The sequence below is a fragment of the Accipiter gentilis genome, chromosome 16 (genome assembly GCF_929443795.1).
Source record: "Accipiter gentilis chromosome 16, bAccGen1.1, whole genome shotgun sequence".
Lineage (NCBI taxonomy): Eukaryota > Metazoa > Chordata > Aves > Accipitriformes > Accipitridae > Astur > Astur gentilis.
The window spans coordinates 4,897,293-4,912,897 of record NC_064895.1 but is presented as its reverse complement, the minus strand read 5'-3'; the positions used below and the strand labels follow the sequence as shown (position 1 = coordinate 4,912,897).

The 15,605-nt window shown below is 41.9% G+C and overlaps 1 protein-coding gene across 1 annotated transcript in view; it reads left to right on the top strand.

Annotated features, from left to right (window-relative positions):
- Positions 1 to 2,890: 2,890 nt before the first annotated feature.
- The window catches only part of AGPAT5 (1-acylglycerol-3-phosphate O-acyltransferase 5), a 60,671-nt gene continuing 47,956 nt past the window's right edge, over positions 2,891 to 15,605 (top strand). Inside the window, exon 1 of the mRNA XM_049819407.1 lies at positions 2,891 to 3,243. Within this exon, the coding sequence (XP_049675364.1) occupies positions 3,025 to 3,243 (219 nt within the window). The 5' untranslated portion in view covers positions 2,891 to 3,024. The remainder of the gene's footprint in view (positions 3,244 to 15,605) is intronic.

Genomic DNA, 15,605 nt, shown 5'->3' with positions numbered 1-15,605 from the left:
GATCTAAGCACTGTGGCATACGCATTTCTTGAATTGACAAGTTTGAGTTTCATCCAGTTGCAGACATTTCAACACCAGATTACCATATCATACTGATAAAGTTATACTAGTAAATTTAGCAAGCCCTAAGCCATAGTACAGGAGGCTCTGCACCTTTCATGTGACTAAAAACTAAAACAGTATCTATACATTTGATAACATATACTTGATAAAGAGAGGGAATGTATTAAAAGACCCTGTTGAAAATATCAAATTATCAAAAGCAGAAACAAAGTGTGTGAACATGTGCATGTGTGTGGTATGGGACGGCGGCAGATTAAGAATGTGAAAAAGCATCACATGGAAGAAAAAAATAAAATTCAAACAGTGTAACAAAAAAGGACAAAGGGGGCATGTTAAAAACATGCAGAATGTAAAATACAGCAAAGACAAGTGGTCTTATTTACTCATTGCTAATATAGGAGAAAAAAAAAAACATTCAAATGAATCGAGAGGCAAACATTCTAATACTGGTAAAGACATGTCTTTTTATGTATAAGCCTAATGAATTGAAGGATCTCAGTGATCATTTTTATCACTGGGGCAAATGACTGAGTCAGATTCAAGACAGGAAGAATAGCCATGTATATAAGCACACAGACAAAAGGGCCCCACAAATCCTAAACTGAAAGAGTATTATTAAGGTTGCAAGGTCCAGCACTTAAATATATCAAGACATGCTAGATTAAGACTGTTTGTTTGAGTTCAACTATGAGATTAGGTACTACTTTTCCACTAGACCTCTATTGCATTTGGTGCATAGAATGTGCATTATTTCTTGATGAGGTTGGTATTTTATTACCCCTTTTGTTCAAGGTGTGTCTTCAGTTCTTATTTATTACATGATAGCCAAACTATCCTCCAGAGGCAGACTTATTCATTTCTGCGTAATCATTTAATATGCAAGTTCTTCAGAAGTATGAGTGAATTTATAGTCCTGTAAGGAAAGATATGATTTTATATACATGAAATCAGAGGCCTCAAGTTCATTCCTTGATGTGAAGATTATTTTTATTCCCTTCACATTCTTTTCACTGCAACTCCTCTCTTCAGGCTGTTCACTGAGTCTTTACCCTCATCTCACAAGCTCATACTCTATCTGTAAGCCCAGGCAGCTTAATTTCACCGTATTTTCCCCAAACCTCGTCCCTATCTCAGTTCACTGTTTATTTTACAGACTGCTAATTTACATTTTCCACTCCTGATCCCAGTCTCATTAGCCAAACACACCTAGTTGCTCTGAAGCCTAGCCTCTCTCTGCAGTTGCCTTTGTGAAGCAGCAGGTCTGGATCCACTCTCCAACCCGTCCTGCCATTCCAGCCACACCAGAGTGCTCATTCCTGCATAACTGGCTCTGCTCTGCTGGCATCAGCTTTACCTTCTCTTTGTTGTGTTGGATTACTTTCTCCTCCCTGTATAGTGGTGAATTACTTTCTCTTCCATGTGGTCACATCATAGGCATCACAAAACAGAACCCTCCTCCTCAATTTTCTGTCCAACCTAGCTTTGCTTGGTTTAGAGCAGAAGAATTCCCTGCCAAAAGAGACCGTGATGGGGAAAGTGCCTCTATTCTGGTAGTCCTGAGCTGAGGGTAACGTATGCAGTTACTCAGTGAGGACAGAAATGTATGCACTGATCAGGATGGGGAGCCCTGACAGAACAGCTGCTGTGACCCCTCTTGTTGCCACTTTCTGGAGGGTGGAAGGAAATAAAAGACCATTTAGTCTTGTTAGGGACACAGAAGCTATGCTGCGTATCAAATAGAGTTCTCACTGCAGAGCTCAGGACCCCCGAGGTGGTTCGAAGTGAACATTGCCACAGTACTTCAACCTAGTATCATTCCCCAGGCTTACTTTGCTGAACTGTTCAGGATACAATTTCCAACGCACATTAAAAAACAGCTAGCACGAGGTAAACAACAGCAAAGGGCAAAGCTTGTCCCAGTTAAAGCCTGGCAAAGGAAACAGGTCACGGAAGGTATTGAGCGTCCACTTCTTTTAAAACAATGAGATCTTAACAAGCTTCAGGTTAAAACTTTTTTAAAAACAAGGAATAAATTCTTCACTGTGGGCTAGAGCTTAGTAAGAAACTCCCTCTGGGAAGGTTATTACACTGTTGTTTTCTGCAAGAATTCTTGCATTTTCTTCCAAAGCAGCTGGTGCACCTACTGCTGCTGTCACCGGCTTGTCGGGGGTCAGAGAGAAGAGGACGCAAGGCAGGCCGCTGCCAGCTTTTGCGAGTACCCGGGGGAGCGAAAACGCAAACTGGTAAGCACGAAACGCGTACAACCCCTGCCCATCGCTCTGGTTGTAGCTGGCGAAATTGAGAAGTACGCTTTTCTTAGTGCTCCACTTCGGACTCAGGGCAGAAGGGGGGGCGGGGGCCGAGTAAGTTTTCTTCTAACCTATACCAAGTTAAACCCAACGCTAATTACAGCGTATCCATCACAAGCGCGGGCGCCTCATTCCGCACGGCGCCCAGCAGTCCTCCACCGCACCGTGAGGGACCAGCCCGGCACCCCCCCACCCCGGCGGGCTGCCGTACCCACTTCTGCGTGCCCGGGGGCTGAGAGGGGGACCGAGGGACGGAGCCCCGGGCCTTTGCCCGTGGGAAGCTCCCGCCGGAGGCCGGGGCAGCCTCGGCGGCGGGCCCGCTCCTCACAGGTGGCGGCCGAGGCGGAGCCCGGGCGCCGCCCGCCCCTCCCGGAAGTGGCCGAGGGGCCGCCTTCCTGCCGGCGCGGCTCCTCCTCCGGTGGAGCAAGATGGTGGCGGTGGAGGAGGCGGCGCGGGGGGAGCCGTGAGCCGGTGCCCGCTGCCGCGTCTCTCTGCCGGCGGCCGCCGCCGCTGCCGCTTCCCCGCCCGGCTCGGCGGGTCTGCTCGGCGCGGCCGGGCGATGCGGTCGTCGGGGCGGCCGGGCTGTGTGTGAGCGCGCTGCCCATGTGGGTGTCCCGGTGAGACCGGGGGGGGGTGTGTGTGTAGCGGGAAGATGCTGCTGTCGCTGGTGCTGCACACCTACTCCATGCGCTACGTCCTGCCCGCCGCCGTCATGATGGGCACGGCGCCCACCTACGTGCTGGCCTGGGGCGCCTGGCGCCTGCTCTCCGCCGTGCTGCCCGCCCGCTTCTACCGCGAGGTGGACGACCGCCTCTACACCATCTACCAGAGCATGGTGCTCTTCTTCTTCGAGAACTACACGGGCGTGCAGGTGAGCCGGGCGGGGACGGGGGACGGGGACCGGGGGGGGGGCGGTGCTCCGGCCTGGCCGGCGCCGGCCCCCCTTCGCCTCTCCTCAGGCCGCTGCGGCGGGCGGCTCGGCTGGCAGGGCCCGGCCGCCGCCGCCGCCGCCGCCATGTGTGAGTGAGGTCGGCGGGGAGGAAAGCGGCCGGCGCTGGCAGCAGGTGCGGGCCGTGGCCTGTCCCCGGCGGGGGCTGCGGATCCGCCGAGGAGAGGAGAGAAGAGGAGAGTCCCGTTCGGCAGCCGCCGTCGCCACGGAGCGTTGGTGTTGTGTTCGTTTTCGCAGGTCGGGGAGGCGGAAGGGATGCGACGGCCGTCGTGCTCTGCCAGCACTCGAGTGGCAGCCTGCTTTGGCCGCTCGAACCCTGTGGCCTGTGTTGCACGTCTGTAGTGTTAAATTGGCAGCAGATAAGAAAGCTGTAGTCAACGATAACCACGCTTCTAATACACGTACGAGCTTATAATAACTAGATCATTTAACGTCTAAATTATTACAGCTTCCCTGTTTTCACGCAGTCTACCCCCTGTCAGTCTCTGGCCCTTAAATTTTGCACCAGCCGTGGACTGCGGTTATTCAGTCTCTCAGAAACTGAAATCCAAGGTTTCAGGTTAATAAGTTGGGATCGGAGGCCTCTCTTGCGTGGCCAGAGGGGTATTTGCATTCAAATAATAATACTTCACCTATCTCACGAAGCGTTGGGTGTTTGAAAGGTTAAATATTTGTCTGTAATTTGAAGAGTAAATAAGGAGACTTTTAATTCTACGCTTAAAAAATAATTACGTAAATGACAGGTGCTCACTGTGCCTAAACCTGACTTTCAAAGTTATCTGAATATACAGAATTGTATTTGAAGTTAGTGTCAGCTGTAGGTGCTTGAGAGTAAAGAATAACAAGTGCTTACGTGTTGATTGGCAGGTGACAGGACTGATACAAATAAGCCCTTCATATTTACAGCTAAACCATTTGTCCACTCTCTTATGAAGCGTTCATTTCAAAATCAGGCTAGGTCTCCCTAATTCCCACTCTTGAGCAGATGTAGGCCTCACTTCGTACCAGCTCTCATGGAAACCCCCAAATCTAGCTAAAGATAGAAGAATCGCACAGTTTGACATCAGGCTAAATAGAACAGATACGAAACAAGTGAGAACTTACTTAAGTGGTAATTAGTTTTTGATTCAGCTTGTGACGCCTGTAACTTCACTCTTGCATCTTGTCCAAATTAGTAAACTTGTGTTGCGATTTACATCTCTGTTTAAAAAAAAAAAAGGAGGTAAAAGGGAAGCGGATTAAGTACTTACTGTTTTATCTGCCTACTTTTTTACGTAGTATATTTAATGCAGATATCTTGATGTCTAGTAACACACTTTGGTCATTAGCTGCTGAAAGTAGCAGTATAGTAGTTAAATTCAACCCATTCTAAGAATGAGAGCCAAAAATCAAGATATAAATTGTAACAGAAAACTTATTCAAATTTCCTACAAATAGTGTGCACTGAGTAGCAACCACTTTGAACTTTTATCATATAAGAACTTTACCACATAAGAACTTTTATCAAAAAAAAAAGCCTGTGACAAAAAGGTACAGAAAGGAAAATGCTAACCAAAAGAAACAAAAAGGCAGCCATCATCTGTTGACTTCTGTTTTCTTTTATTGCATTGATAAAATTCATCCACACGCACACAAAAAAAATGGTGGGAGACAGTACAGGTGATCACTTAGGACTATTAAAACAGAGGTGCTTTGTTACAGTAAGCAACAGACGATGTTAAGAGGAGATGATACATGCAAAGCTGAAATAAAGGATAACAGAAACAAATAAAAGAGTCCACAAAACCAATGTTGGCATATGTCATAGGATAAGTAAAATAATAACTGAGGCTGAAAGGTAAATAAAAACTTGGAAAATATGATACATGGGTAGAGAGGTAAGAGGTAGAATCTTTAAAATTCATGTATCGTTTAACTGGAAGATATCGCCCATTCGTTTAAGGAGGAGAGAAACAGAGTGTCCTTTCAGACCTGCTCTTGCAAACACTGAACATGTTTAACTTGAAAGTCACAGTGGAAAGTTAAGCATGTGCCTGAGTGTTTGAGATTGGGATGGTAACGTGAGAGCTACTGTGAATTGGCTGTTTTAAGGCCTGTAATTGGATGCAGAAGTGTAGCATCATTAAACTTAATCGCTTAATCCAAAAAACAGTGCAAGAATAGTAACTTGCGTGGCTTCATAAAGGCAGCTGTAGGGCTCTACCAGCATTAAAGCATCATAGTAGCCATGGGCGGGAGAAGTTCGGCATCTCTTTCAGATCTGTTAATTTATTCAATCGACTGAAGTGTGTTGGGTTATTTTTTTGTGACTGGATAAATGAGAGGCCAACAACCTCATCCATCAGAATACTGGAACTTGTTGCGTAGTCTCACTGAAGTAATTGGGATTATACAGATGCTTAAGCGACTTACTGAATCAAAGCCTTAAGTGACTTTCTTAGCACTGCCACTGTCTTACCCTATATAAGAAGTCTTTAATATTATGTACATTCTTTGGTTTATTATGCTTGGAGTGTTTGTGGTTTTTCAATACGATACTCACAACTGCCTTAGAGCATTATTTGAGATGTCTGATCTTAAAATACTAATTTTGCTGAAATTCCCAGTAATGTGAGTGGGGCCTATTAAGGACCATAAATGTAGATTATTTTTTGACTGAATGAAATACTACTGTATCTTGATATTCATTTTTAATTTATTTTGTCAGGAAGTGATGTTTCTGTCTATCATCTGCTGTTGGTCCAACAAGTGTCTATATCTGTCTCCCCCTCACGACCGAATGCACAATCATTATTTTTCTTCTTTTTTTTGTTCTCCTTGACTTGGATGTTTTTAGCCAAGTTTATTAAAACAAAAACTCTAGTTCATGCTAGGAAGGCATTTTATCTTAGTAGCACATTCTCTTCAGTTGTGAAATGTAACTAAATAAGGTGATAACCTGATCTGCATGACGGAAGATCTTGGAAGACTAGTAATTCCCTTTCTCTTAAGTAGTGGACTTGAGATCTAAAATAATTACAGAACTACAATTGCTGTGAACCCTTACTGAGTATTTATGCTCTAGAGAGTGGCTCATGAAGTAACTGTAAAAGTTTCTTACTTTCTCATACTGTAAATACTTCCCCTTTTTAAATTTTGGGTCACGCCTGGTTAAGTTTTCCAATGATACTAGAATTCTGTTAATGAATTGCCAAAAATAGCCCTTTTGGTGACTATCATGCAAGAGTCGGCTGTAGAAAATTGAAGAACCAGTATTTAGAGTACAAAACGCAACCCAGAACCCAGTCCTGTAAATGAGGTAAACTGGTCAAAGCCAGTATGACTATAAAGTAAAATCCTATGATGCTGTGTAAATTTGTCAATGCAATTGCAGTTTAGCAAATATTCATGTGTTTTATTAAGGAGCTATAAATATATAAAATTAATTCCTATGCAGCATTGTGACAGTGCTCTTCAACAATCTCCAGGATTATAAACTCATAGTAATGAAAATTTGTAAATGTAGTCCATTGGAAAGTGGCATAGAGAGAATGGCCCTGCTTTGGCCTTATGTCGCTTTTGATGCAAATGTAGTTGTGTTGCTTCCCACCTGTCCTGCTGTAAGCTGCAGAAGCGCTACAGTACTCTCTTCTAGAAAGAATATATATGAGATGCTTGAACTCTATGTAAAGTGAGTAGAAAGTCTTAGAGAGCAAAGGATGTTAATTTTATCAGTGATGAGCCAAAGCAGTCACTGACACAAACAGGTGCAATTCAAGTGCTTTGCAGGACTTGCATCTGCTTGTGCTAATAGTTGATTTGGCCCCAAGTTTCTAAATCAAGTAGCCTGTGAACTGTTGTTGTGTTACTGCTTTTGTCTTTACTGTGTTAGGGAAGTCTGCTCTCTTACATTTCATGCAGACAAAAACCGGTTGCGTCGTACCATAGAATGTGAAAACCAAAATGACTGCAAATACGCCTGTGATTAGGATGTTTGAAGGGCTGAAAGAACTAGTAATTCAAAATTATGAATGCTGTCATCTCTCTGTGACCCTTAGCATCTTATCCCAGTTGCTGTCAGGGTGATGAAATTAATGCCTATTGTGTTTGTGCACATGTTTCAGATCACATGGGGACTAAATGTTCTTCAACTTTTTCTTTTTTTTTTGTAATTGTGTTTGATATTTTGTATTGAGTGGCAGTGAAGAAATAATAAAGAAATCATCACCTCCGTCTGCTTCCTAAAGGATCGTTTTCCATCTGAAAGGTTCTGACAATTGAATAAAATCCATGACTGAATTAATGTGCATGAATTTTGTTCAGTGCTTGCATCAGCTCTCTTCCCTACCCCCGCTTCCTGCTGAATAGGAGTTTTTGGAAGTGGTGCTTTCATTAAAGGCATTATGAAATTCTGGTTTTCATTGTCATTATGGGACTCTGGAAGGGGCTGTGAGAATCAGATGCTACCTCAGTGTTGTTTAGCAGAGCTGTAGTATTTTTAACTATTTTAGAAAGTACAAGAGATCCCTTTTAAACAACACATTGTGCTTTCTGCATTGGTATTGAAGCTTGGACTTGCTGTGTCCCAGCAAGCTTGAAAATTACTTAGAGCAAATTAAAACTTTGTGGGAACATTGTGCTGCTGAACTCTTGATGATGCTTTCCAGTGGAGTAGAGCCCATGCTGTGTTTCGTGTCTTGGCTTCCTAGGAAATCTGTGAGGAGAGCTCGGTGTCTGAGCTTAGGATAGACACTTAGTCTTCTAGCTGTTCGCCAACTTGCATTGGAAGTGAGGGCTATGAGGTCTGTGCCGTCTCTGTTCCCAGGACAAAGTTTTCTTTACTTATTCCCTGCTTTCCCTTTTGAAGCTGTTCAGCCATCCAACAGGTAATTTGGGAGAGCCCAAGGTGGAGGTGGGAAGTAAAAGAGGCAGTGCAAGTCTAATAATGGTCAAGTCGCAGCATACTCACATCAGGGAGGTGCTTCTGGTTGCTGTTGGCGAGGTGGGTTGTCATTTCTTAGGAACCTGGTTCTTGCCTCTCCGCAGTGGGGCAGGCATCATAACCAGGCTTCATCGAGACAGGGCGAAGGTTTGTCTTTGAACTGCTTTCTGTCGGTAAATATGAGTGACAGGGTCTGACTCCCTGCGAGGTGAGGACCCATTTCCCGTGCAAATGCCATAACTGGAAGGTCGAAAGGAGACGTCACTTCTCACCCTTCTCCAGTTGGGTTTGGGAAAAAGGTGTTGGCAGTTGCGTTTTGGCATGAGCCTGTTTTTATGAACCTGCATTTGAGTTCCCTGAGCTCTCCTCCCAGTCTGGCAGCTCAGTAGTGGGAGAGTACTGGGAACTGAGTGGGAAGGTGCAGAGCTGCAGGCAAGGCAGACTTCCAAGGTTGGGTGGGAGCTGAGCAGCCTCCAAGGACTTGGGCTTTCCTAGTTCATTCCACGTGGCTTGCAGCCGCCAACTCTTGTTAGCACCTGCTTATGTTGCTGCTTTGCGAAACTATGTTAGCTGTTGGGAGGAGTGTTGAGAGGTTAAGATTATCATAACTTGTCATTTATTTGTGATGCTAGAAATATGAAATGAGGGACTTGGGGGAGTGGTAGAAATTTGGGGATTGGTGCAGTGCAAAGATTGAAAAGAAACTGGAGAATGTAGTGAAGTGAATCACTTCTTTGTGGTAAACTTTGTAGCAAGCCCAATGAAATTCTTCTTGCAGTGATACTGGCTCCATGAAGACGGTTTGCCCTGGCTCATGTCGTTAGAGATTGCAATGCACAGCTGTCTCCAGGCATGTATGTCTTTTATAGTATACAACAAAGTCCTGTGTGTTATTGTAGCAGAAATTAAGTGATACCTGCTAAGCCTGAGGGGTGTGGCTTTCAAATTGAGATGGATGCCTAATTTTAGACTCTTAATGTTCAACTGTGGTGTGAGGCAGCAAAAATAGATAACATTAGGTATGTAAGCTTTGTGCTCTTTCTTTTTTAGATACTGCGAAAGATTATCTATTTGCATATATCTTAATTTTTGCTCTGTCTGCCTTTGGCTGTTGTTCTGAAGGTGAAAATTAAGTCCTTCGTGACTGGTTTGTCGGGATATCAGCTACAGTTCTGGTGTGCTGCAGATTTGGCTCTGGGGCAATCTGGAAAGAATTTAGTATGGGGAGATTCCATATTTGGTGCTGGTCCTGATCATTCTCCACCTCCTGCTCGATATATGAAAAATAAAATAAATAAAAACTGAGGTCCGTTAGCATTTTTAGAAATCAAGTATCAGCTACCTGAACCAAAACTGCTGTTTGGGTTCATAAATTAGATGTTTTATGTGGAGATTTGGCTGGCATATGTTGTCTAACTCACAAGTCACAAATTAATCTGAATTTTATATCAGTCTTACCTACTGCAGTCTACAATTTAAAACTAATATGTATGTTTACATTCTAAAGTTAGATACATGTATTTACAAAAATCTTAAGTCAAGTATTTGTCAGGTAGGAAAAGCTAAGGAGTCAAAGGGCAGGTTTGAATGCACTTACAAATTCTGATTCCAAGTACTTGGCCCAGGAAGTTTTACAATCTCATGGTTTGATTTTAAATTTTTCTGTTTAAATATATTTTAATTTGAATACCTTAAGATTTTTAGTATATTCAGTTCTTAATATAAGTTGTCCTGATTTTGCATGATTTGTTGCATTTGAAAATACAAATGGTATTTATAATTTTTTTAAATTCCACTTTTTTTTTAACCTGCATGAGTTTTATACACTTTTCTTTTTTTGCATTTAACTGTGTTTTGGTAGATACTGAGCCATGGAGTTTTACAGTATTCTTCCATGCCCTTTCCTTCTGCTTACATAATATGTCCAGATACTTTATGTAAGGATGATTGTTAATTGAGAAGTTTTTTCTCCTGGTACTCCACCATCAGACATTGTTCTTGCTAAGAGGAGATTCTATTCATAGTTAAACATTTGACTCCAATTATTTCAAACTGTTTACCTCAGGCTTACAGGGTATCCTTTTTTCCTCAGTTTTAGTTGTTTTAGTTAAAGTAGGCTTAGATGTCAGGGATTTTGACATTACAATTATGAGGAAGCATATCTTCTCAGGCGAAAAATATTCTTTAATCTTTGTTCTGTCAATTTGAATTTATGCTATGAAGGGATTTAGGATAAAAAAACAGGGGAGTTATTTTCTTCTTTTGTTCATTTCACTTCTGTCACACATTACTTGTCATCTTCCCTTTTATAACTAGCTCCTCAGTGTGGGACTAGGAAATCATAGAGTTTATGTTAGTTTGACTTTTCAATGTAAAGTTAGCTACCTGTGATTTGGTCGAATCTGTATTTGAGCACACAACTGGATGTGAAGAAAAATAGTTATTTTGGGTGACTTTGAACTGTATGGTGTTAGTTGCACTAATTTTTCCTCTGGAACTTATGGATTGACTTGCAGAGTTATCCTGTTCCATTTTCTAATGCTACTTGGGAATCTGAGGGCATACTTGTTTCTTTTTTTGTGTAAGCAAACATAGTGCACAGTCCTGAGCAAGCTGCAGGTGAACTGGCTCATTTACACGCTGTGGTGGTGAGCAGATATTAGAGTGATTTTAAGAGTGGCTATTTTTTGAGGCTGATTCAAGTTTACTGTGTTCGGGTCTAGAGCCACATTAGTTGAAGCTAGCTCAGATACCCCTCTGCATGTTCTCTTCTGCTGTGTAATGGTTCCTTTGCCTCGCCTTGAAAGTCCATAGTGCTTAAATTCTAAGTACTTATTGAAAGTTATGTGTGGAAAAGCTTTCAAAAATCTTACTCCACAATCACAAGCAGAGGACGTAGGGGTGTAGAGGTTTCTTAATCATACCCTTTCCCATGCATGTCGACTCACTGATAACTTCACACCAGTTCTGTCTGTACTTGATAAAAACACTTATATGAGTATTACAAATAAAGATACGATCAATTCCTCCTACGAGTCCTTGGCATTTAGAAGCAAAGTTCCTATTATAAAGAGCTCTGGCTAGAGGAACACTGCAAGCTTGCCACAAGGTTTCCTGCTTCTGGCTGGTGTGAGGTGCACAAAGGATAACATTTCCAGAATGTGCTTAATGTACCAAGGCACCGTAGCTGCCATTTGGGGGGGGGGATGGTCAGGATGGGACATGGACATTATGTATTTTCCACTGCAGAAGAGTAATAAAGTAAACAATAGTTACATTAAATGTGGGTCAGTTTTTCCTTTCCTTTAAGTAAATTACAAAAAGCTGCAGAAAGACATCTTCAGAGATGCCAAAGGCTTATAAGGGAGACTATTCCTCTCCTAATGAAACAGATGGAATACTTCTTTCCACTCTTGTGCTGGAAGGCATGGTCAGGTTTTGCGTGATACCAAGATGCCAGATGTTCAGAAAAACCCTCCTGTTGAAATCTCAGCTTATAAATAATCTCCTTTCACATGTGCTCTCTATATTTGAAATATGTGCAGTACTTGCTAAAAAAAAAAAGTAACTACTGGTGGTTTATGATAAAAGTTATTTAGATGCTCTAACTTTGACTTTCCCAAGTGGTCACTGATTGTAATTGTGGGCCGCTCCATGGTCCGTGCCATAGAACCGCACTTTAATCAAAAGCAAGTTATTTGCAGAAGGAGCCAGTAAATTATTTAGGCACTGAAAATAGGATTTATTCAGAATTTTGATGGCAAAATCTTAAAATTATGTTTATGATAAGTCCTGCTTTTTCCTGTCACCAAGACTAAAACAGTTGAGTTCTATAGATGCCTTTTTTTAAGGTTCCTCAGATGGCTAAGGAGTACAGGCAGGAATGAAGTAATTGTGTGTGCTTAAGGCAAAGTTCCCAACCCATGTATAGCCCTGATCAAGCAAAGCTCCTGAATCTACATAGTACTGTCAAATGATATTTAACGTAATGCTGGCAGGACTGAGGATCTCAAAAAAAAAAAGTTTTAGCTCTTCCCTTCCCCCCCTTCACCACCACCACCACCCCCCCCCCCCCCATTTAAACAAAGAAACAAAACCACAAAAGGAATAAATTATGGTACCTCTCTTTGACTTAATGAGTTAGAGCACAAACTCAATTTACAGGATGCATCAGTTCAATTCTCTCTACATGCACATATCTCCACCACTTCTTTGAAAAAGGTGATTTAGCAGTTTGTTTTCAGAAGAGAGGATCCCCGCTCCATAGATCTACCTTCTTACAGCAGTGAGCAGTGCGTTAGGATGGGACAGCGTTTAGGATCCACATCTGCTTTCAGTAGGCTAGATTCTGGCAGTTCAAAGCTGGCAGGCTCACCGTCACAGATTTTGTGAATCCCCTTCTGCAGCACTGAGCTCACTTAGAAGCCAAGAGCTTCTGCTTCTGGTTGATGTGCCATGGGTAGCCACTGGAGTGGCTTTGTTGAATCTAGTCTGGGGCTGTTTTTTAAGTAAGCGTAAACTAACAGAAATTGCTCCAGCTTATGTGGTATTGTGGAAACTGATTTTCTCTGAAATTAGCCTTTTGCTCAGATTGGATATTCCAGTTAATCCGGATATTTCCCAGAACTTCTTTGCGCTACCATGTTCCCCCTCTCTAAATAATCACCACCTGAATCACCCACCCTCTGATTGAGAAGTTGCAAAACTATATACATCACTTTCTAGGTAATGTTGGACTAGTGTGAATGAAGTGGTTTGTGATGTCCTGCTCTAAATCACCACCTGAAGCTTTGGGGAGGACTGCAAGGAAAGGTGCACAATGCTTGTGTAGGATTAAGTCCTTCACATTTCAGTCCACTCTGCAGCATCTGTGAAAGCTGCAGGCAGGTGGGCATTGAAAAGAAAACTAGTCTGGTTAAATACATGATAATGCTCATCTGTTGACAAGTGTCTCATTCCTTTTGTAGGATTGGGGGGGGGGGGGTTGCCGGGTTTTTTTTGTTTTGTTTTTTTTTTTTAGAATTACTGTTAAGAGTGTTCAGAATAACAGGAGGGAATGTTGGCATCATTTAGCCTGCTGCTGCAACTAGATGGTCTGAGTATATACTTTTTAGTTAACTTTTCTCTGTATGAAACTCTTCCAGCTTTTGCTCTAAAATAAGTGGGGTAGCTGTTGCTGTTTATTTGATTTCCTTCAATAAGCTGATGGCGGTGGAAACTATCAAGATTTTTCTTCAGATGGCCCGCCTGCAGTGAAAATTACTTAATTCATTATAAAACTCTACAAAATTAGGCAACTAATTTCTTACAGCCTAAACATTTGCAAGTCTATTTTATGCTCAAATACAAAAAGTAGTCAAATATGCACGGAATAAAAGACTCTAAAGCTGTATTTTTACTGACATAGATATTATAAAATTTATTATAAATATTAATATATGTTTTCATTAGCTCACAAGGTGACTGCATTTCCTTTAAGATTTTATTGATTCTGCTAGAAGGAGCTTTCCCTAATTCACGGGTCAATTATCTTTAATTCATCTGAGAAACTGTAAAGCCTTTACAGTCAGCATCAGAACTAGACTTCTATACATGTAGCTAGTGCCATTGAATGAAGCATAACCACTCATGTTTTTAACAGTTTGTCAATAAGACTAAAAGTTAGCATGAAAGCAAAAATGTACAGACTTCATATTTAACATCAGATGATATGATTCAGTCCTGCATAATCCATATAGTTTGCTAATACGGTCTTCTTACAAAAAGGAAATAAAATTGCAGTAACTTTATTTTTTGAAGTTTTCTGCTTTCTCATTAAATCAAATGAATGATTTATAAAAAAATAAAAATAAAATTGAATTACATACAGGAATCTTCTCGGTATTCCCCAGAGCTCAGTCTCTTGGCAATGGTTTTCTTCACTGAACCCCGGTAAAATACATAGCTGCAGAATATTTGAGTGAAGTCTGGGCTTTAATAAAACAGATTGCATTGTGATTTTTATGGTTTGATGCTGAGCCTGAGCAGCAGACTTCAGACTTGCGCAATTAAGTGTTGAGCAGATAGTCTCTTTAACTAAAGAGGTTATGAGGTGTAGCAATAATATGACCATTACCTAAAAACTGTATGTGACCTAAAGGTATTTTTAGAAAAAGGATACTTAAAGGTAAACTTGTCTTTGGTTTTTTGGGGGGTTTTTTTTAGATCTAGAGAAAAAGCAACTAAAAACTAAAATGTGAAAGTCCTTTCTCCTGTCCTATACATATTCCTTATGCTGTAGGCAAGTGAAACGCCTATCTGTTCAACACAAATAAAAGTGTTTATCTTCGGTGAAGAAAAATAAACATTTTAAATTCTTATAGTAGGACATCTGAAAACCTGAGAAACTTGTCAGCACCAAGTACAAGCTCCCCATTTGTATCCTGTCTTGAGCCTGCTTCTTCTCAAGCAGGATAAATGGATTCTGTGATCTGAGGTGCTTTTTCTAGAAGCTCAAAGGACTGGTTGTGTCATCAGGCAGGTTTTTAGACTAAGAGAGAATTTAAACAACTTCCCATAAGATGCCTGCAGCAGTGCTGCAGAAGTCGGCTTGCACAGGGTTACATGTTGATTTCAGAAGCCATATCTGGTAGTTGCTTTTGGTGGTTTGTTGATGCAAACTCTGCCCTTTCACAAAATTATATCTAAACTTTTTAACAAACAGATGAGAAATACATCCTAGGATACTCTTTATTTTAACAAGCACTCGACGTTGTAGTAGTGCCCAGCTAATAAAGATGCTCTTGTCCCAAAGAGCATGCAGTCCCAGTTATAAAAGTAGTAAGGAAGAAATGGCGAAATGGAGAGAAGTGCATGTTGTGAGGATAGCACAGCTGAGTATATGAAGTTTGCTTGGTTGTTCTGTTTCTCCTGCCTTCTTCCAGGAGAGGGAAGGAATGTTCTCCTGCTTCTATCCTTCTTTCCAGTTGCTATGGTCTAAGCTTGAAGCTGACATTTTTCCTGATCAGAATGCTTCACCTTCTCGGCAAAGTGCCCCAGTGCACATCAGGTTTGTTGAAGTAACAGCAAAGAAGGGAGTATCATGCTGCAATTCACACCTAGTTTCTTTGAATAGAGAAGGGAGGAGGCTTAATAAGTCTCAGGAACCCAGAGTGAGTGTGCTGGTAGACATGTGGTAGGACATCAGATGAGATGGGCTGTGTTTTTACCACCAATAACCAGCTGTGTTGCCTTAGTGCCACTGGAGCAGAAGTGCCACATCTGCTTGCAGGTCAGCTCCTGAACTGCTCCCATTATCAGCCACATCCAGTTATCATATTAAGGTAGCCTCTTTGCTACGAGTTTGATGTGATCACCGGTTGAC